This window comes from Neofelis nebulosa, chromosome 2 (genome assembly GCF_028018385.1).
Source record: "Neofelis nebulosa isolate mNeoNeb1 chromosome 2, mNeoNeb1.pri, whole genome shotgun sequence".
Taxonomy (NCBI): Eukaryota; Metazoa; Chordata; class Mammalia; order Carnivora; family Felidae; genus Neofelis; species Neofelis nebulosa.
Genome location: NC_080783.1, coordinates 67,436,731 through 67,460,562, shown reverse-complemented (window position 1 = coordinate 67,460,562; position 23,832 = coordinate 67,436,731). Strand labels below are relative to the sequence as shown.

At 35.8% G+C, this 23,832-nt stretch overlaps 1 protein-coding gene across 6 annotated transcripts in view; it reads left to right on the top strand.

Annotated features, from left to right (window-relative positions):
- LOC131503611 (sodium channel protein type 2 subunit alpha) overlaps positions 1–23,537 on the top strand; it is a 139,657-nt gene extending 116,120 nt beyond the window's left edge. For all 6 annotated transcript variants that reach the window (XM_058715083.1, XM_058715079.1, XM_058715080.1 and 3 more), the window contains exons 19-27: positions 1,043–1,197; positions 2,788–2,961; positions 7,162–7,284; positions 9,560–9,841; positions 11,113–11,166; positions 14,237–14,374; positions 14,742–14,846; positions 18,161–18,431; positions 19,830–23,537. In XM_058715083.1, the coding sequence (XP_058571066.1) occupies positions 1,043–1,197; positions 2,788–2,961; positions 7,162–7,284; positions 9,560–9,841; positions 11,113–11,166; positions 14,237–14,374; positions 14,742–14,846; positions 18,161–18,431; positions 19,830–21,025 (2,498 nt within the window). In that variant the 3' untranslated portion in view covers positions 21,026–23,537. The remainder of the gene's footprint in view (positions 1–1,042; positions 1,198–2,787; positions 2,962–7,161; positions 7,285–9,559; positions 9,842–11,112; positions 11,167–14,236; positions 14,375–14,741; positions 14,847–18,160; positions 18,432–19,829) is intronic.
- Positions 23,538–23,832: the final 295 nt, after the last annotated feature.

Below are 23,832 nucleotides of genomic sequence, written 5' to 3'. Positions count from 1 at the left end.
CATCTTCATAACTCCCAAATAAATCCTTCAATGTTTTATTCATAGACAGCGTATAAAATCTAAATTCTCCAACTGACTCATTCAGGTTCCTTTTTTAGATTGACTCCTAACTGTCTCCTTTATGCAACTTCTAGGTCTATTATTAAGTTTTATTGATGCCATTGTTTCTCCATTCTTTTACAGCTCCTGTACCAAACCTGATTCTTACCTATCCCTCAAAGTCTAACCCGAAATTCATTTTGTCTACAAAGCTCAATATCAAAAAGTAATCTGACCGATCAGTTCTCACAACACTTTATTTAATTTGTGATATTATTTATTTTCTGTAACTATAGAATTTGTGAGCAAAACTCCTGTACTTAAAATGCACACTTTTTGTTAAAGAAAAGCTATGTTTACGCATTCTAGTATTGTAATTTGTCCAGTACAATTCCTTGAATGCTGCAGATATTCAATAAATATTTGTTGACACGCCTTGATAAACTATAACTCAGTATGTTTATATACACAAATTACACAAAGGTGTTTATGGCATTGTTGCTGATAATAGCCAGAATTAAAGCAACATTCAATAACAGTGGAATAATTTTATGGATTCTGGTTAAGTCTGGTAATCTTATTTAAAGAAGTATTATGAAAACTTTCACAGTTCCATTTATTTGTAAAAAAAAGCAAAATGTATATATTATGCCATGAAATGAACTACTTAGAATTCAAATGTCCATATATAAATGGAATCACACTCATAAGATGATAAGACGGAAATATCAACTTTTGGTGATTTTATTTTTCCTTCTGTTTTTCTATATGTTTTTATGATGTAATATAACCCATTATAATAATCACATAACCATAAAAAGTATTTTTGAATGAATGATTTAAAAACTATACAGATGACTTCTGTTTGCATGAGTGGAAGCCATCTTTAAAAAATAGTTATGTACAATGTATCAGGTAATAATTTAGAAGAGGTTCGCACCAACACAAAGGTACATAATCCAAGAGTAATTCTCTTTTCTTCATTTACTTTGACTTATTGTAGACTGTGTACGGAAGTTCAAGTGTTGTCAGATAAGCATAGAAGAAGGCAAAGGAAAACTCTGGTGGAACTTGAGAAAAACTTGCTATAAGATCGTGGAGCACAACTGGTTTGAAACCTTCATTGTCTTCATGATTCTACTCAGCAGTGGGGCACTGGTAGGTGACATATGACCTGTGCGTTTTCCTTTACTTGAAACTCTTCAAAAACCTCTTACAGGTTTTTAAAATCCAGTGCTTGTGAAGTAAGAAACATTGTGCGATATCCCTAGCACAGTGTGAGAGGCTCAGGAAATAGCAATTTTTATTGTTGTGGAATAAGTCTCAGATTGAATCAGGCCAAGTATGGTTTCTTGTAATATTTAAAGAAAGGTACTTCTGACTTTTAGTCATCAGAGGTAGTTCTTATAAAGTGATTATGCAGGCATGATATGGGATTATCAGGTGAGTATCAAACTGCTTAACATAAACTCCATTTTGCAGGGAACTCACTTGTCTTGTTTGTGCTGATTCACTAGTGCCAATCACAGTGAATGACAAATAGTAGACGAACTTAATTGCTGACTAGTAGCAAAGTGAAAGCATTACAACTTAATTTATATCTGATTTCACTCAATGGAAGGGTCAGTTTGGTCAAGATATTAATTAATATATGAAAATCGTGTGACCTGTTTTCCCGTTTGGTGATACAAATGTGGCTGCATTTCTTTTATTTTTTCAGTTAGTCACTACCGTGTTTGGTGAGTGGATTGCATTAGGGGGATTATAGTGTTGTAAGTGGAGGCCTCTAACCCTGCCTCTGATTTGACTAAGAGTCCGTCATCCTGCCATGTACTTGAGCAAAGAGAGCCAGCCCTGCGTTTTTAATGCCAATAAAGAGGGAACTCTGAAGTCTCACCAGTAACTAGTGTCTTCGCTGTCTTAGCTCTTGGTTCTCAATCATACCCAGTCAAATCTCCCCAAAGTGCACTAACATGCTGACACAATGGCTGGCTTCTGGGGTGCTTCCAGCTTAGCTGTAAATTGAGCTCAAAAGACTTTAGGTCCTTGTTTTGAGCCCTGGTCGCAAGCCCACATCCCCTTTTCTCCAAAAAAGAAAATATTCTTCTGTCCTTAATCCAGACCACCGAGTTATCCTGATAGTTTTTCCTATAAGGGGATTGAGTTAGATAAGTGGTCTTTTCATTCCAGAACACCCAAAGGCTCCTGAAAATGAGTTCCCCAACCTTTCCCAAGAGCTCTGCAAAATGACACAGGGATGGGAAGAGGGAGCTTCCCAAATACACACCACACACATGCCCAGATTGAGCAAGAGAAAAAGAGTGGAGAAAGTGATAAACCTCTGTCCCTCTTTCTCCAGGTTGGGTGGGGGAGGGAGGGCTCCTTGCCTTACATTCGCATTACTGAGAGAATATATTACAGTGCACTGAACAAAGCAGATCTACTCACACTTGATTTTCTCCCTCCTGCTGTGGAGAGATGGACCTGACAGTCGCAAAATTTTTAAGCTCTTTGAGATACCCTGATACCCTAATTTAAAAATTATTTTAATTCATTGGCTGACGGAAATGTGCAGCCAATAGTCATTGCATGCAGGTAACTATAAAGCAAAATGCCACTATGGGAAATGGGAAGAAGCCTTCCAGACTTAAGCACCTGAGTAGAGACTTGCAGCATGGTTTTCCTATTAAGACATCAATTAGAGACAGTTTATGACAATGAAATTCATTGGAATTTTTTCACTTACAGGCCTTTGAAGATATATATATCGAGCAGCGAAAAACCATTAAGACCATGTTAGAATATGCTGACAAAGTTTTCACTTATATATTCATCCTGGAAATGCTTCTAAAGTGGGTTGCATATGGTTTTCAAATGTATTTCACCAATGCCTGGTGCTGGCTAGATTTCCTCATTGTTGATGTGAGTATTCTGCACTTTCTTGTTTCATCCCATTGGCATGATATGATAGTTCTAGCAGTGGTGCCCAGCACATAGTAGGCACTCAGTAAAAACCTCATGTATATATAAATGATGATTCCCATTTTCCCAATGAGAATCTACCCCAAAATGTTTTTTTGCTGATTTAAATTCAGATACTTTCATAGGTGAAACAGTCAAATGCTGCCTTACTTTACCTACTGATTTAGTTGCAAATTAATATTTAAATCCCAAGTTACACAAAATATATTAATGTAGAAGTTTTGCTTTTCTCATTCTTACCTTTGACAGAATTACTGTATTTAAATTCCTCACAGTTATCTTTGACGTTAGTATTTTTGTCATCATCAGAGCGTATTGAGAGGTGTTTGTCCCAAGATGGATTACTAATTACAAGGAAACTTGAAAGTCAAAAAAGCAGGAGACACTTCTTGATTTGTGGGATGATTGAAATAGATTGGCTGTGGGCCAATTATTTCAGAGTTTTATTAAACTGCCCTGGTGTTGAAAATAAAGGTGGAGTACCAGACTATAAAAGTCTTTAAAAAAATGGAATAGGAAGTTGCTCTCTGGTTTCCAAGGGAGTATAGATCTCACTTTTTATTCACAAAAGAACAAAAGAAATAAAAATCATTTTCCTTTAGTTCCAGAGACTTACTTCTTAAATGCCTTTTAAATCAGTAGTCTATGCATAATGGGTAAAAAGAAGTTTAAAGGCCTTTTCTCTAGAAAAGACTAGGCAAGTCAGTGGGGACAGGGGACAGGGACATGGGGGAGGTGACAGGATGATGCTCACAGCCAGCAAAGGAGGAGGAGGACTCTGGAATTTGCAGGAAAGCACAATGTGCTAAATAGTGCATTTTGAAGATAGTATTCTGTTGATTGTAATTCCTTGGAATTTAAATTTTTTTTAATGTTTATTCATTTTTGAGAGACAGAGAGAGACAGAACATGAGTGGGAAAGGGGCAGAGAGAGGGAGACACAGAATCCGAACCAGGCTCCAGGCTCCGAGCTGTCAGCACAGAGCCCAATGTGGGGCTCGAACTCACAAACTGTGAGATCATGACCTGAGCCAAAGTCAGTCACTCAACCGACTGAGCCACCCAGGCACCCCTGTAATTCCTTGGAATTTAAAGACATATTTTTAACTTGAAATATTTTGATATATAAAACTTGCATATCATGCCAGTAAAAACAACAAAAAAAGGACCCTTTCATGAAGAAAGTTATTTTTTATAGTTTCAAATGAAAGAAAAATCAACTTTTAATCCAATATAAACTTTCTAATCACCAAACAGAAGAAAAAATTATGAGACAGAGTTCTTTGAATTTAAGGTGGAAAATATCTTTGTTATATATTTTTTCCTAATCTGCCTAAAGCAAATCCACTATTAAATGTAATATATAAAGTCTTCATGCAGAATTACATCAAAAGTTTTCTGGAAATATAGGAAGACAATAAAAAAATACTTAAAACCACATTTTATTGGACAGCACACAATGAAAAAATATACCAAGACTATAACCTTTGATTTCCATAATGGGATTATGGATGATACTTTTCCTTTTCTTTATTTTCTGTATGTGGTTATGATACATTGGTAAATTTATAATAAAAATATCTGCCATTTAATGTGTCTGTGTAATATTAAAGGCATTAAATCAATATGACCTGAATATAAAGAAATTCTTAGGAGAAATCCAGTTGTCCTGCAGCTGATGCTCATATTACTGAGCATATCCTGATATTTACCTTCTTAAATTTAAGAAGATTTCTTGGGGCATCTGGGTGGCTCAGTCAGTTAAGCATCTGACTTCGACTCAGGTCATGATGTCACGGTTCCTGAGTTCGAGCCCGCATCGGGCTCTGTACTGACAACTCAGAGCCTGGAGCTTGGTTCGAATTCTGTGCCTCCCTCTCTCTCTGCCCTTCTGCTGCCCGCCCCCTCTCTCTCTCTCTCTCAAAAATAAATAAACATTAAAAAAAAACTTCTTAAGACAATATGTGAAACTCATCAATACCTTGCTATATATCAAATATATTATTGATCTTCTGTTTTGTTATGAAAGTTACAAATATGAATGTCCTTTTTCTAGCTTCTGGCTTAAAGTCGACTAATGAGGACAGATATATATACAATGAGAAGATGATGTCGGTATTAGAAGTGCTGTTCACTTCACTAAGGAAGGGGGAAGGCTTTGTGAGGGCAGCACAGTGTAAGCTGGAGTTTGAGGAATGAGAGCGTCAGCAGGTATAGATAAGGGGAGGGACGCCAAAGCGTTAAAATACTGATGCATACCAAGCAGGGCCTGTTCAAGAAACACATAACCCTAGAGGGTAAGAACAGTGCCACAGGGTGAGGACAAATGTATTGTAGTTGGATGATGACGTAAGAAAGGTAAGTTTGAGAAGTGTTTAAAGTATCTGAGATGCCATCCAAAGAGATACAGAAGCCTATAAAGCATTATCTATGGAAAATAACACAAAAAGCTTGCTCTACTAGAGAGAGAAGTGTGGTGGGGTAGTGCATGATTGAATAGAAAGGGGATAATTTAGAGGCCAAAAGACCAATTAGGAGATTGGTCCAGAAAGATGAGAAAGCCTGAATGTATCTCCTTCTCACATTTCACTACACAAGTCACATAAAATTGGGTAATTTACCATTTCTTTTAATTAGCCAATACATATTGTCCCTGTTCAGAATTTTTTTCTTATGCCCTACTTTTACCTTTCATTCTTTAATTTATGCTTATTTCTTTTGGATTCTGTCTTCAGGGAAGATTAAGTAGTCCAGGGCCTCATATTTTATATGCAGAAAATCTTCACAACGAATGCCAATTCAGTAACTTTACTTTTCAATTATCTGTGAAGAGAGGGCTCACAAAGGCTAAAAGTTTAGATTTTAGGAAAAGTATGTAAACCACTTAAGATAAATTTTTGTAGCTCAATTTTTGCCAATTTAGAGGTTTTGTTATTTCACATTTCATGTGCCAAATTACTTCGAAGAAGTTTTGTTGGAAAAATTTTCTGTGTACTTCATTTATTTTTTAAAAAAATTTTTTTTTCAAATACCATTTACACTATGCTCTTAAAAGTTATATTACACATCTATTTTTATTTATTGCTTTTGAAATTCAAGTGCCATTTAGAAAAAATACTTTTTCTTAGATTACGTAGTTTTAATGAGTTTTCTATGTACTTTCAAAGGAAATCAGACATTTCTGTGCCACCAATAAGAGTTGTTCTTTTCCTTTTTAGTTGAGATTTTAGAACTTCTATCAACTACATTAATTGTCTGTATAAATGACCCAAAAAATATTGTTCTGGCAATTTCTAATTAGTCATACTAAAATCTCAATTTTTTAAGAGGGTTATTTTTATTTTTATTTTTTAAAGTTTATTTATTTATTTTGAGAGAGGGAGCAGGAGGGGCAGAGAGAGAGGGAGAGAGAATCCTGTCAGTGCAGAGCCCGAGATGGGGCTTGAACCCACAAACCATGAGATCATGACCTGAGCTGAGATCAAAAGTCGGATGCTTAACCAAATGAGCCATGCAGGCACCCCCTGAAATCTCAATTTTTCTTTTTTTAGTTAATTATTTTAATTTGACATAATTAATGGTTTTATGCCCTCGTAATGAAGTTGACACAAAGACAAAGCCACTATTTAGAGGCCTAGATCTTTCTGAGTGTGTTTATGCTCAGATTCACCAGTGGTTTACATACTTCACCTGTGTACTTGCACTGTTTTAACCTTCTTCCTTGCGGGTGTGCTAAATAGAATTTTACAGATCTGTAGATGAAGATTGCACTTCTGTGGTATTCTGTTTCTTGTTTTACATTTGATTAAAAAAACCCGTTCTTGTCAAGAATCTTGAAAAGAGAACATGTATAGCTTCTTCTTTCTCATAAGTTTATGGCAGTGGTTCTCAAAGTATGGCTGACAGACCAGTATCTTTAGCCTTACCTGGGAACTTGAAGAAATGCACATTCTCAGGCCCTACCCCAAATCTGCTGAATCAGACTCTCCCTGCCAGCAATCTGTGTTTTCAGCAAGCCCTCCAGGTGATTTTGATACTCACTAGAGGTTGAGAACTACTGGTTTATTGCACAGAGCAAGATTGAACTGGGTAAGCATTTTTGTCTATAAATAAGAAAACTGTGTTGCTTTCTCTGTATAGGTCTCATTGGTTAGCCTGACTGCAAATGCCTTGGGTTACTCAGAACTTGGTGCCATCAAATCCCTCAGAACACTAAGAGCTCTGAGGCCATTGAGAGCCTTATCCCGGTTTGAAGGAATGAGGGTAAGAGCCACTGCTTTAGAAATTGCTGGAATTATAATTGAGAACAGACTGACATTTTCTACCTCAGAAATGACAAATCCATGGAGACTTTATGTCTTATACATCCATACTGATGTAACCAGTTGATCAATAAAATTTGTCAGATGTCCATAAATTTGACACTGTTGGAGACACTCACATAATAGAATGCCTAAGTGATTCCTTCTAATTAGAAACAATTAGACCGCTTCTAAGTAGATTTTTCACTCTGTGGGAAATCTCAATCATGTTGCATAGACTTCAAATGTGAGACAAATTAGTTATGTTCATTCCATTTGTAAATGTGCAGGAAATTCCACTGACTGTAATTTAAAACCACCAAAGAATTCCTCATTTCTTCATTGCTCCTATGATGTATTGTGAGTCTTTTAAAATCTGAATCTGGCCCTTTAGCTTTCAAACACAGGCTGAGGTGGCTAAAAAGTAGGCCAGCTGTGGAAATCTAACAGTCATTTAGAAAGGTGGTACACAGGGACAAGGAGGAATTTGTGTTGCCATTTGTCACCCCCCACGGCACGTAACCTGAGAACACACACCCTCAGCACGGAGGAAATGATGACGCCCTGTCTCTGTGGATTTAGCTATTCCAAAAGAAACTCTTAGAAAATGACGCTTTTTCTGATATTTGGAAATAGTTACTTGGGACTTCCTCTGAATGTTTCAGACATAACCAGAAATGAATGATGTGTGTAAGTGTGCGTGCTTGTGCGTTGGTGTGCGCATGGTTGCATAGAAAGGAATGGTTAGCTGTTAAATTATTTTCACTTTACCAATTTAAAATCAGTAGTAGTTTTAATTTAAGAAGGAGAATCAAACTGTCAGTACTAAAATAATTTTTCATATTTTCTATATCAAATTTGCATAGATAGTCCTTCCATACATGTCTTGGAAAACACGTGTGTTATTTCTTTGCTATCCAGTTTTGTGAGTGTGTGTATGTGTGTGTGTGTGCGCCTGCGTGTGTGTGTTTTAAGTCTTGTAACCAGTATCATCTCCTCACATTTGCAGAGCATTCCTTGTAGTGAACTTAAAAATGAACTGTCAAGTCCACAAGTCCCTCTGAATTATTAGAGAGTTGAAATTCTAGTAGTAACTTAGTACTGTATTAAGTTCTTTTAAAGCTACTTTCATTTAAAAACACATTAAAATATTGTCCTTTACTGACTAGGCTCCAGGTGCCAATTTGCAGATGAATTGTGCCTTTTGCCAAGTACTCATTTGGTATTGTTGCTGTAAGATACTGTTACTCATATATTTATATGTATGTACGTATGTACTTTTTATACCATAAAGCATTTGAGGAAGGTTAATGCATGTATTTCTCATATTTTGCATGTCTGTTCATCGATAAAGTTTATTTCTGGTGTAGGTTAGGTGCACTTGCACAGAAAAAGATATTTCGCTGAATATTTCCTTGAGGGATAATTTTAAAAAGTGCTGAAAAACATTTCCTGGAAGTCCTAGTTAATTGAGAAAGCTGCAAGGAACAAAACCATTCAGTGAAGACCTTGGGATCAAATTGCAGTGTTTTATGAGAATTTTCTTCTGAAAGGGATTCCCCAAAGGAGGATCAGAAAAATGAAATAACTTGCCCAAAGGTGCACAGCTAATTTGTGATGTAAAACGGCCCACAGATCTCCTGCCCTCCAAACCCTTTTCTCCCCATCACATGATCAATTTCCATGTTTCGATCTCTGCTCCAAAGTTTGCATGTGTAGGGAGAACCTAGACTACACTGCTTGGGACAGTCCTGGCTTATACTTGCGTTCCCAGAATAATTATTATTAGTGTTCCCTTTTGCCCTGGAAAATGACCCTCACGTGTTGTTCTCCTTTACTTTCAAATTGTGGATAATAAATTTTATGGTTTGCAAATTTTTAGAAATTGTGATATCCACATGGTGACCCTGCTTTTACAGCCACATCATTATTTGCACCCCTAATTATTCTCTCCACTTAGAATTAGTTCCATTCTTTGATGAAAATGTGCCATGTGTATGTTCTTACCTCTTGAGAAAGCATTCCTACAATATAAAATTTATTTTATACTATTCTGAACTGTAATTGTAAAGTTTTTTTTTTTTTTTACTGGAGCTGTCAGATACTGCAGATAGTTTCTGCCCAATATTTAACTTTAAGAACAGATATCTTTTCTTTCATTTGAATGCTGTTCTTTGAATACTGTTTAAAACGGCTGTTGACTTTCCACTTGTTTTCCCTTCTCGTTTCTGTGCCAGGTTGTTGTCAATGCTCTTTTAGGAGCCATTCCATCCATAATGAATGTACTTCTGGTTTGTCTGATCTTTTGGCTCATATTCAGTATCATGGGAGTGAATCTCTTTGCTGGCAAGTTTTATCATTGTATTAACTACACCACTGGAGAAATGTTTGATGTAAGTGTGGTCAACAACTACAGCGAATGTAAAGCCCTCATAGAGAGCAATCAAACTGCCAGGTGGAAAAATGTGAAAGTAAACTTTGATAATGTAGGACTTGGATATCTTTCTCTGCTTCAAGTAGTAAGTAACCACTTTATTATTCTCTGTGATGTCTTATTAACATGAGTTTGAAACCTCCCCCCTCAATATTTCCAAAAACGTATTTCTCAAGCCCGTCTGCCTAGATTCTTTCTAATCATTGCTGAACCAACTTTTCTGCACCATGTTGGAAACTGGAAAGCTCTACAAAGTTTACAGTCTTTCAGACTATGCATTAGGTACCCTAGAACCAGTCCCTTGTTACTGACATTGTTATGTAGGTTCCCACTGTTCTACCCCACCCCTACTCTGAGCAAAGTAGAGGCAGTGGCCCTAGGGTGGGGTTGGAAAAGCGTATGTGGGTAAGAGGAGGAGTGGTAGATCTCTGTACTCCTTGGCCACCAGACAGTACCAAACCCTCATCAAGTCTTCACCCACTTAACCTTCACCACCACCACAACCAAGCTACCCCACCTTAACATCTGTCACACCAATTCCCACCTTTCCTGCCTGCTGCTTGAACTCCTTCAGATAGGGAGATTGCTCTCCGGCAAATAAAAATCTTCCTATCAAGTTCATTATATCTGTTATAAATTCGTAGACAATCTATCCCACTTCTCAACTGACCACTCCCTGAGCTGATCCACCTGCATGATACCCAACACTGTATGAATATTAGGGGGAAGAACAGATTCTGTGGCTCTAAGGAACTGAAAAAAAATGTATAAGACTTTTGTTTTCAGGTTTGCTATGTCTGCAAAAAAACCATAAATATTTAAAAGAGTGCATTGCAGCTGAATATATTTGCTTTCCGACTAGGAAATTACTTTGTTTTATGGAATAATTGTCTTAAAATAGTATAATCAACAATATGTAGATTTTTGAGAATAAAGCATCATGATTTGTGATCGGTGAGAATACCATTTAGAAGAGAATAAGTAGAATGGAAAGCATTACAATCAAGCAATGCAGCATATTTTTCATCTTGTCTGATGCTAGTTTCATATACACCAAATTATTTTATCAAATTTTATGTTGTATTCTCATGGGCATATCAGAGTCAAAGGTTGTTGATAATTGCTTTTATGATAGCACATTGTTATAATCTGTCATGGCTTAATTATAGGTTTATAGAAGAACATAAATTTGAAGCATTTTCTATATTACAAACTTTGACCAGAGTTTAAATACTAACCCCAAACTATTTTGTATACCTGTTTTTGAATGAATCTTGGTCAATCCAATACTTAACTTTCTTTTCTAAAATTATCATTTGTGGGGGAGAAAAACTAAGTGGTCTGACTTTTTTACAGGCCACATTTAAGGGATGGATGGATATCATGTATGCAGCTGTTGATTCACGAAACGTAAGTCTGTTTAGAGGAAAAATTGTTTAATTTGATTCAGTGAATATTTCTACAGTGTTGTAATTTACTGGTAAATAAAACAATGAGTCAATTTATAGAAAACATCTATTTTACAAAAATAAAATATTCAACCTTGCATTATTTCTTCCAAAATTTGATTTGAATGTTTTTCTCTACTCACTGTAAATCTTTTAACACGTCTTTTCTATATCTAGCATGACACCCAGCACTTAAAAACTTGTTGATTTTGCAAACTGAGACAATTTATTTTTGGCTCCGATAGTTCTGGCCATTTGTGCATTAGAAGCTCTTAACAAAGAATGCACTTCCTTTGTCTGTCACAGATTTCCTCCATCTTTTTATCTTCCTTGTAACAGAAGAATCTAATGGTGGAAAAACAAAACAAATCAAAACAAACAAAACTTCAGTGTTTCTCTCTGGGATGTGAGATTTTTGTGGTAGAAGGCAGGGGCCTTCACAATCTACTTTACACACCTCAACACTTTTGAAATTTTGTGTACACTTTTCATTAATTTTTTACTGCTTAACAAGGAGAAAGGAAATCATATTTTGGAAAAAAGAGATTGCCTTCTGGTATATTGCCGGAGCATAGCAATTAAACTCAAAATGTTACTTCCCTAGCACCAATAACCAGGTGGTAACTGAGAAAGAACTCCTGTGGGGTTTTTTTCACCTTATTAAAAAAAGAGAGAGAGCACAAGAACTAAAAGCACAGCATTGTATCTCTGTATCAAGAATCCCAGTTATGTGCTTTTGAATAATAATAATAATAATAATAATAATAATAATTAATTATGTATTACTACTCCCTCAGCTAAGGGCTTTATTATACTATCACATTGAATCTTAAGTAACAATGTTATTGTGTGGTTGACATTAACTTCATTTCACTACTGAAGCAAAGAGGCTCAATGCATTAAGCGGTTGTATGTTTTTGAACTCTGACCACAAGCATGAGCTCATAACCACTTTCTTCTACAGTAGTTTCCTACTTGTTTTGATTAATTCACTTAAAGTTCTCTCCACCTTCCTTATCAACAGGTTGATATGCAACTTACTTTCAGTTTCTTCCTTAGTAACTTAGAAGACAGTGTCTGCTACATAACTCCTCAGCATTTAAGCATTTTACAAATGATGAAATCCAAGTGGACATCAAAATTAAGAAAAGTTGCTTGCTCTTATTTTCAGTAGTCATCAGAGAAATGCAGATTTAACCCAAAATGTGACATTATTGCCTAATTGGCAATATTAAAAATTATGACAATACCAAGTATTGTCAAGAATAAAGAACAATAAGAATTTTTAATGCTACCGGGAAAAAATAGATAAATATTTATTTTAAAAAGTTGAGCATTATCACATTATTTAATAAAATTCAAGGTATTCTTTAACCTTGCAGTTTCATTTTTAGCAATATATCCTACACTTTTGTGCATGCATAGCAGAATCTATGTACAAGAATGAACATAACTTTTTGGTCTAGCGAAAACTGGTAACAACTCAAAAGTAGTAAAAATGGACAAATAATTAAATATTATACAGTGGTGAAATGATATACAAATACAGCATATGCAACACCATGGATGAATCTTAAAAATATAACAAAGTTGGGGTGCCTGACTGGCCCCGTCAGTAGAGTATGTAACTCTTGACTTCAGGTCATGAGTTCAAGCCCTACATTGGACGTAGAGATAACTTAAAAATAAATTTTTTAAAAATATATATGTAAAACAGAGTTATGCAAATGTGTCCACTAGACAAAATGTAGACAAAACTAATCTTACTGTTCAAGAATGCTCACTTAGATGTTAACTCTCAGAAAAAGCATGGAAATAATTACCATAAAAGGATAATGATTGCCTTTAGTAGGAATTATAGAGTTTATATTTGGGAAGGATACACCAAGGGTTTCTGAATTCTTGACGATGTCCTGCACTGTGACATTCACTTTGTAACAATTTATTACTACATTTTACCCTTATGTGCTATGCACTTTTCTGTATATATAGTATTTAATTTAAAAACATTTAAATGTATCATTTTCTATCACTGTTTGCTATCTACACACATAAATGAAATAAAAGTCTCATCAAAGAATATGTACTTTTACAATACTTCTAATATTTTCCATTTTACTCTATTTTATTAGAAAAATATATCAAGTGGGCCGTTACCCTCTACATTGCTTTCATGACACAATGATACATTCCCTGTATCCATTACCACCTGGGACTGGTTAACTGAGTTGGTTAGACCAATATCCTGTATGACCTGAGCTATAGATTATAGTTAATGCTCAAGCCAACTGTCACTCTTTTTTTTTTTTTTTTTTTTTTTTTTTTTTTTTTTTTTTTACCAAAAGTGTGCTGGACAAGAGAGGGTATCATTGTTACAGAAACTGTGCCTAAAGCCTACTGAGTAGGCTATACACTTATTTTCAAGAAGGAATGATCCAACAGATGAACCCATATCCACACATACAATAACTTTAGCCTATGAAGAGAAATCTGTAATAGAAATCAAACCTTTGCACTCAGTTATTACTACTGGCCAGGCACTGTTTTTTTTTTTAAGCCCTTTTCATATATTAATATATTTAACATTTTCAACTACCCTGTGAGGTTAAGATTCTATTATTTCCATTTTACAGATGAAAAAACTGAATTAGAGAGAATAAATCTTAAAGGTTTTAACACAAAATAGTGTGACTCAAACATCTCTTTTGCAGGAAGAGGAAATCCTCACTCTGCATGCCCTACTGGGGGACTTTGGGGAAAGTGCATTCATAATCTAAAAACTTACTGGGTGAAGTGAATTTTAATTATCTAGACTTTTCTATGAGTTGTTTTACTTTGTCAAATCAGTGAACAGTCTTGTAGGACTCTTCAATAAGCATGTTAGATTTGATGTTTCTTAAAATCTCTTTAATGTTTGCCCTTTTTTTTATTCCCAGCAATTGAGACATGCTTTGAGAATTGAAAATTTGCTGATGTCCCTTTTATAAAACAAGTAGTGGTTCTAATAGTTATCATTCCTTAATATTTTGTAGGTAGAATTACAACCCAAGTATGAAGACAATCTGTACATGTACCTTTATTTTGTCATCTTTATTATTTTTGGTTCATTCTTTACCCTGAATCTTTTCATTGGTGTCATCATAGATAACTTCAACCAACAGAAAAAGAAGATAAGTATACTAAAACTTCCTCTTTATTCTAAAATGTGAACTAAACATGTCACACTAGTTCTTTTAGGGTCTAAAATGTAATCAGCAAAAAAGAAGGAATATAAAATTCTGAAATTATCTTGAGATATTTAATCAATTGTGAGTTTTTAAGTAATTGCTAATTCAGATAGCATGTATTGATATTTTCAGTATAGAAATATGACTGATTAATACAGAATACTTTAAAGATTGAATATATGCATCTCTGTAAATACAGATATTGGCAACATTAGAATAGCAAGTGGAAGCGATTTCACACAATTTCTGAGGTAGATTTTATAACTAGCAAAGAACATGATTTTAACAAGTTTTGCTTTCATTTCTTTACTTTGGAGGTCAAGACATTTTTATGACAGAAGAGCAGAAGAAATACTACAATGCAATGAAAAAACTGGGTTCAAAGAAACCACAAAAACCCATCCCTCGCCCTGCTGTAAGAATAACATACTTTCATTCCCAGCAAGATCTATGTTATTTACAACTGACACAGCCCAAATTGCTAGATACTAGTACTTTTGTGAATTTACAAAACAAAATTTCTATCTTAGCAATGTGACTAGCAGCTAGCCTAAATAGCCTAAGTATATGTGTAATAGTCTAAGTGTATATATATTATATATAATATAATGCACAAATTACATATTATATATAAACATAAAATACATGTAAATAAAAAATTTCAGACTTACATGCCAATAGTATTACATAGAATTGATGTCACTGAGGAGTGTCTAATAATGTAGAGAAGAAAACATATCCATACATACACTGTGTGGAAATACTGAATGTTCACAGAGCGTGGTGGGGATGAATTGGAATAATCGGTACATCTCAGATTTGCCACATTTTCTGTCCAACTCTGCAGACTGATTGGAATCATTATGAAATAAGTCGCAGGTTTTGTTTTTCCTGGTTTTAAAAATATTTCATATTTCCCCTACCATCTTGCTTCTAAATCTGATGACATCATTCTGAATTTTTATGGCTCTTCCAATGTATATTATATGCCAGTAGCTGCTTGGTTGCTGCAGGGAATTACTGTCTGGAAGAAAAGAGCCCTTTAACAGAAGGGCAGTGCATGTGTGAAGGCCTTGAAGTAGGAAGGCCAGTGAGGCTGGGATGTAGAGAGTGGGGGCTTATTGGAATGTGTTGAGAAAGAAGTTAGGGTACACAGACTTTTCTGAGCTTTGTATGTTATGTTCAAAAGTTGCCTTTATCTTTAGAGCAACTGGAAGAGATTGAAGGGGACCTGGTCATTTTCAGTTTTGTGAAGATAACTCAACCAGTATTGGCAGGGGCAATGTGTATGCTTATTAGATTTGTTTTGGAGCTGACTGATAGATGATGATAGGGTATGATAGGTAGCGATGATAGGTAGCCTGAACCAGAGTCATGTGGAGATGAATTAAAGTGGATGGATTTGTGAGCTGTCACTAGAGTACAATTACAAAGTTTGTCTATTAATTGAATATGGGAAGCAAAGAAGAACCCAGCAAAGAGAACGTATGAGTTTCTACCATACACACTGGATGACTAGTGTCATGCAAGGTATGAAGAAGGGACATGCATGGAGAAAAAAAAATCAGAGATGCTAGCTTGCAGAATCTGGCAATCAAAAAAAGACAGGAATAAGAATGAGTATTTAGAAGTAGCAAAATAAGGGTTCTTAAGACTGAGAGGTAGGTTTTTGAAACAAAGCAGGAGTTCTGGAGAAGAAGAGTGTGAAGAGAGGGAATATAGAATGAAGTCACATATTTTAGAGGGATGAGTCCTCTAGCAAATATGGAATCGTATATAAAAAGATACATGTGAAAAGTCAAGATAATATGAAATGCAAAAGGAAGTAGAAGAGTTTCTTGACACTGATTTTGATGCTCCCAAAAAAGAATAGAGACCAAAAGAATAGGATATTTCTGAGAAGTTTGGAACTATCCTGGAGCAAGTGAGGGAGAAAGGATTCCTAATCCTCGTCAAGGGCCAAGATGAAGTGAGAGAACGTAAATCTTTGGCAAACAAAGCTGCCAGGGTTACATAGCTTCCCGCAGCATACACTACATCCTGGGATTTAAGTTGGAGACAACAATTAGGGACTGAGGATCGCAGTTATACGTCGAAGTGACCCATTGGAAAGCTACATGGGCAGGAAAACTAAGCTTTTTATTGATAAAACCTTCTAATTTTAAGCAATTGTGAACCTCCTACACTGTAGGTGTTAAGTCTATGAGAAAAAATGACACTGCTCCAGAGCCTCCAGACAACTAGGAGAAATAACTAAAACGAATAAATAAGAGCAAACCATATGCAATACAGTGTCATCAATTTTATGACAATTGTAAACATAAAGTTTTCTGAGGACACGGAGTGCTTAAAACTTGAAACTGAATTCAAAGTCACCAGAGAAGGGGTGAAGGAAGTCTCTTTTAGTACAAGGAGATAAGATAAAATGATACAGTAGAATCTGCAAATTTTATTCAGAGGGATAGGAAATATCAGAAGGGTAGAAATAAGAGAAACATAACCAGACTTGGAAAGGTAAGCTACAGTAAATAAGAACTAAGAAGGAAGGTTTGGAACTGGAATTAGACACATTTATTAAGTTGAAGAAGGCTTTGGAAGGACAGACTCACCTGAAGCAATAGAAGTCCAGTCCAGTAAGCCAGATACCTATTCAGAGGAAAGAGAAAAATACTACAAACAGGAGGTTGATGTCCAAGAATTTGCATAGGGAGTAATGGATGTCTCTCAACAGAGAGGGAGAACACTAGTACAGAGAATCCAGATGGATAGACTTGTCAGAATCTGGGAAAGCTATGAAGTGTATAGGTAACAGATCATCCGTGGTTCTAGTTAAGAAAGTACAGGACAGCTTAGTGGAAGTTAGGTCAAGGCTTGAGCCCCCAAAATCTTGAAATACCAAGCAGAAGTAGGCAAAATGGTATAAAACAGGGTCCAAACAAGTAGAACTGGTAAGGTGAGTTTCATAAACAAGACATAAAGCCATTCAGTGCTTGGAAATAAGGTCCAAACTGAATAGGGCAAAGGTTGAACATCTGATTGTGGACTATAACTTTTATAAAGATTATTTTATTCTTTCAGAAGAGTTACCCCATATAATTTCACCCAGCTTTTCCTTATTTTAAAATCTGGCATAACCATAGATCAGTAATCAAAGCTAAGAAATTAATCTTGGTACAATACCATTTAAATAAAATACAGAACTTAATTACATCTCACCAGGAGTTCTAAATATGTCCTTTTTCTTGAACTATAATTTTTTAAAACACCTTCCCAGCTGAACCTTAAGGTACTCTGGCTTTGGGGAAAGATGAGAAAAGCAGAAACTAGAAAAAAATAAACATGAGAGAAAAATCTGGAGAGCTGTTTATTAGTACTTCAAAGTTTACTTTGATACCCCGTGCCAATACATGGGATAACAAAGATTTGTTATAGTGGCAAATATTGGCTGGCTGTCCATCATATACATGGTGATGTTATGGTTACTGAGAACACAGTAAGTGGTTCTTAAAGTCAGTTTACAAAATCTGGTATCATGAACAGTATAAGTAAAACAAATATACTTGGAAAAAGTTGTGTATTCCAGTATACAAAATGTTCTTCCAAGTATTAAATAAGCATGGCATGTTTTTATAAAAGCTACATTTTCATATTGCTATGTTAAAACCAGATATGTTGAATTTGATTTTTTTTTTATGTTCCTAAGTGAATTTTACATACTCTTTGTTCCAGAACAAATTCCAAGGAATGGTCTTTGATTTTGTAACCAAACAAGTCTTTGATATCAGCATCATGATTCTCATCTGCCTCAACATGGTCACCATGATGGTGGAAACTGATGACCAGAGTCAGGAAATGACAAACATTCTGTACTGGATTAATCTGGTGTTTATTGTTTTGTTCACTGGAGAGTGTGTGCTGAAACTAATCTCTCTTCGTTATTACTATTTCACCATCGGATGGAATATTTTTGATTTTGTGGTGGTCATTCTCTCTATCGTAGGTAAGAAGAGGTACTTTTACTCAATTAAGGAAGTTAGTAGTAAAAATTTGTTTTAAAATTTTGAAAATGTTTCTCACTAATCTTTCTCATTTATCCCCCCAAAATCTTAAATAAAAGTCTAACGTCCATTCTTCAGTTAAGTCTATAGTCCATAGATAGGATATTGATAATTGGAATAGTTTGTATGTGTGCTTATATATATTCACATATATATATAAGCTTCATCTTACCTCTGGGTTCAGATATTTTCTATGCTTTGTAATATTCTTTTTCCAGAAGTAGACATTTTATTCAAAAATCCAAAACAGCTTCATTGTCATCAATACACATTGAGTAGTGAAGTATAGGGCATTAAATGAGGTGCTGGCAGTAAATATAAGAGATTTAAGACAAGGTTCTGCCTCTTAGAGAAGAGAAAACATAGAGGGAAAAATTAGTATTCCACCATTTACACTGCTTTCTCTGACAGACTAGAACACCAAAACAATTCTCCATCCTGTGTGATCATCACAACAGTGCCGTGAGGTGGTCATTTAGCGAGTAAGGGACAAGACTCAGGGATCATGCAGACCTGGCCTGGAGCTCGCCTATTTCCACTAATTACTGGCTCTGTGACCTACAACAAGTTACCTTTCCAATCCCTGACTTTCCAGAAAATATTTCAAGTGTTATTGGGAGAATTAAATGAGATGATATAAGTTGATGCATTTAGTATCATGCCTAGAACAAAGAAGAGCCCCAGTAAGTGCTAAGTTTAACAACAACAACAAAAGTAGATAGAAACTATCACCATCTAGTCATGTGTAAAAAAAAAAGAGAGAGCCAGACAGACAGAGACAGAGAGAGAGAGAGGATTCAGTGCCAAGTTATGTCTGCTGCAAAGCCTGGATTCTCTCCTGCCCATCATTCTGCCACCTTCCAAATAAAATGCATCACAGCCATCTCAGGATAAGATCTCTCATATTCCTGATCCAAAATCACAAGCCTTGTCCATTAGTTCTTATGCCAATACCAGAACTAGAATTTTAGAACTATAAATCCACTTCTTTGTTTGGTTGCCATATGCTCTGTAACATCTTTAGGTCTTCAGTGGTTGAATCTTTCTTTTGATAGATGCTTCTCTTGAACTAGGAAAAATGACCATTGATACCTTCAGTATCAATACCTTGTATGAGTGCCTTCAGAGGGATTAATGTTATAACACCAAACATACCAGTTTCATTTTGCTAAATAATGCAGAATGTGCATGTGTCTATATATGTGTGTGCGTGTGTATGTGTATATCTAATTCTCATGCCCACATTTTGTAAAACTAGTGATTATCCAATTCATGTAAGTTTTCACTCAAGGCTATTAAATATAACACTACTTTTGTTATTGTTTCTTGATTTTCCACAGGTATGTTTCTGGCCGAGCTGATAGAAAAATACTTCGTGTCCCCTACCCTGTTCCGAGTGATCCGTCTCGCCAGGATTGGTCGAATCTTGCGTCTAATCAAAGGGGCGAAGGGGATCCGCACGCTGCTCTTTGCTCTGATGATGTCCCTTCCCGCCTTGTTTAACATCGGCCTCCTGCTCTTCCTGGTCATGTTCATCTACGCCATCTTTGGAATGTCCAACTTTGCGTATGTTAAGAGGGAAGTTGGAATTGATGACATGTTCAACTTTGAGACCTTCGGCAACAGCATGATCTGCCTGTTCCAAATTACCACCTCTGCTGGTTGGGATGGATTGCTAGCACCCATTCTTAATAGTGGACCTCCAGATTGTGACCCTGAAAAAGATCACCCTGGAAGCTCTGTTAAGGGAGACTGTGGAAACCCATCTGTGGGGATTTTCTTTTTTGTCAGTTACATCATCATATCGTTTCTAGTTGTGGTGAACATGTACATCGCTGTCATCCTGGAGAACTTCAGTGTCGCTACTGAGGAAAGTGCAGAGCCCCTGAGTGAGGATGACTTTGAGATGTTCTATGAGGTTTGGGAGAAGTTCGATCCTGATGCCACCCAGTTTATAGAGTTCTCCAAGCTCTCTGATTTTGCAGCTGCCCTAGATCCTCCTCTCCTCATAGCAAAACCAAACAAAGTCCAGCTCATTGCCATGGACCTGCCCATGGTCAGTGGCGACCGGATCCACTGCCTCGACATTTTATTTGCCTTCACAAAGCGTGTTTTGGGTGAGAGTGGAGAGATGGATGCCCTTCGAATACAGATGGAGGAGCGATTCATGGCATCGAACCCCTCCAAAGTCTCCTACGAACCCATCACGACCACTCTGAAACGCAAGCAAGAGGAGGTGTCTGCTGTTGTTATCCAGAGGGCTTATAGACGCTACCTCTTGAAGCAAAAAGTGAAAAAGGTTTCGTGTATCTATAAGAAAGACAAAGGCAAAGAAGGCGAAGGAACACCTATCAAAGACGATATCCTCATTGATAAACTAAATGAGAATTCGACTCCAGAGAAAACCGACGTGACACCCTCCACCACTTCTCCACCCTCGTATGACAGTGTCACCAAACCGGAAAAAGAAAAATTTGAAAAAGACAAATCCGAAAAGGAAGACAAAGGGAAAGATATCAGGGAAAGTAAAAAGTAAAAGGAACAAAGAATATTTCATTTTGTGATCAATTGTTTACAGCCTGTGATGGTGATGGATTAGTGTCAACAGGACTCCCACAGGAGGTCTATGCCAAACTGACTGTTTTTACAAATGTATACTTAAGGTCAGTGCCTATAACAAGACAGAGACCTCTGGTCAGCAAACTGGGACTCAATAAACCAGAAAAACAGCATCGACAGGAGGTTTCTGTTTTCACAACCAGCTGACACTGCTGATGAGCAGAGATGTAATGGCTACTCAGACTATAGGAACCACTTTAAAGGGGGGAGGGAAGTTAAATTTTTATGTAAATTCAACACGTGACACTTGATGATAGTAATTGTCACCACTGTTTATGATTTAACTGCCACACCTGCCATATTTTTACAAAATGTATGCTGTGAACTTATCACCTGTTTTTTTTTTTTTTAATTCACAGGTTGTTTACTATTATATGTGACTATTTTTGTAAATGGGTTTATGTTTGGGGAGAGGGATTAAAGGTAGGGAATTCTATGTTTCTCTATTGTACAACTGGATATATTTTAAATGAAGGCATGCTGCATTTCTCATTCACACATGAAAAAAAATCACATCACAAAAAGAAAGAGTTTACTTCTTGTTTCAGGATGTTTTTAGATTTTTGAGGTGCTTAAATAGCTATTCATGTTTTTAAGGTATCTCATCCAGAAAAATTTTAATGTGCCTGTAAATGTTCCATAGAATTCACAAGCATTGAAGAATTGTTTTATTTTTACATAATCCATTATATGTACATGTATATATGTATATATGTATATGTGCGTGTATATACATATATATGTATACACACAGACACACCCACCCCATCACATGATCATTCACAGTCCCGGCAGCATGACTATAACATTTTTGATAAGTGTCCTTTGGCATAAACTAAAACTATCCTATCAATCCTTTTAAGAACCTGAATTGACCAAAAAGCATCCCCCACCACTTTATAAAGTTGATTCTGCTTTTTCCTGCAGTATTGTTTAGCCATCTTCTGCTCTTGGTAAGGTTGACATAGCATATGTCAATTAAAAAAAAATAAAAGTCTGCTTTGTAAATAGTAATTTTACCCAGTGGTGCATGTTTGAGCAAACACAAATGATGACTTAAGCACAGTATTTATTGCATCAAATATGTACCACAGTAAGTATAGTTTGCAAGCTTTCAACAGGTAATATGATGTAATTGGTTCTATTATAGTTTGAAGCCGTCACTGCTGCATGTTTATCTTGCCTATGCTGCTGTATCTTACTCCTTCCACTGTTCAGAAGTCTAATATGGGAAGCCATACGTCAGTGGGAAAGTGAAGCAAATTGTTCGACCAAGACCTCATTCTCGTGTCATTAAGCAATAGGTTGCAGCAAACAAGGAAGAGCTTCTTGCTTTTTATTCTTCCGATCTTAATTGAACACTCTGTGGTAAAAAAAAAAAAAAAAAAAAAAAAAAAGCCCGACCGTACGAACGTATTGCAAGCTGCTTCAATCTGTTGAACCTGTATGGTTAGAGTTTTCTAAGAAAATATAAATACTGTAAAAAGTTCATTTTATTTTATTTTTCAGCCTTTTGTACATAAAATGAGAAATTAAAAGTATCTTCAGGTTGATGTCACAGTCACTATTGTTAGTTTCTGTTCTTAGCACTTTTAAATTACAGCACTTCACAAACTAAGACACAAAGACTAAGATGCAGTGTAGGTTTCTGCTTTTTTATTAGTACTGTAAACTTTGCACACATTTCGACGTGAAACACATCTCAGACTGAGTCCAGCGTTTATTTGCTTTCAAATAGTAATGCCTTATCATCGAAAGAGGCTTAAGGAAAGATCAGTTGATATTCTTGGCATTGCTTGAATCAGATATTTCCACCTAGTCTTTTTATTCAGAAAATAATGTCTTTTCCAGTGTTTGTTTACCCAGATAGATTTTACTCTTATTGGCCCGTATGGCATTAGAACTGTATCAGATATGATATGGGTCCCAAGTTGTTGTTTGGGTTTTTTTCCTCACAAAGCCAGGTAGTGAAATTATATTACCAGCTGCAGCAAAACATTTTGTTTTTCTTTCACAGGCAACATTAAGTGTAGATTCTTTATACTAAAGCTATTGACTTGTAGTGTGTGTTGGTGATATGCATGCAGGAAAATGCTACTACCATAAAGAACGGTAAACCACATTACAATCAAGCCAGAAGAATAAAGGTTTTGCTTTTGTTTTGTATTTAATTGTTCTGTCTTTGTTTCTATCTTTGAAATGCCATTTAAAGCTAAATTTCTATTATGTAAAAATGATCTATCAGAAAAAAATATAAATGTAAAGAATACACATTAAATATAATGATTCATCTTTAAATTTTTTCATGGAATGGAAATCAATTAAGAAGAGTGTATTGGATATCTAGTTTTAATATTGGCCAAAATCTAGATATGGTATTGGGTAGAGTACTGGAAAGTTACAAAAATTAATAAAAAAATTGACTAACATTTTAAATTGTGCATCCTTTCTCCTTCCCGTCTACCTACTGTTCTGTTCCTCTTTTCACTCTAGTTTCTTCCCTTTGTATTCTTGATCTAGTTTTCTATATGCTTTTTCATCCTTCCTTGGGCTCTCGGTGTTTTTCATTCAGGATATTTTTCTTGTTTCTTTTCTGTTCACCCAGTCTCTTGTTAATTACATTCTGTAGACAATGGCTCTGTGCACTTAAACCCCTAATAATTTGCTGTCACTATAAAAAATCCATAGACTATCATCATGTTCATTTCTACAATTCCCTTGACA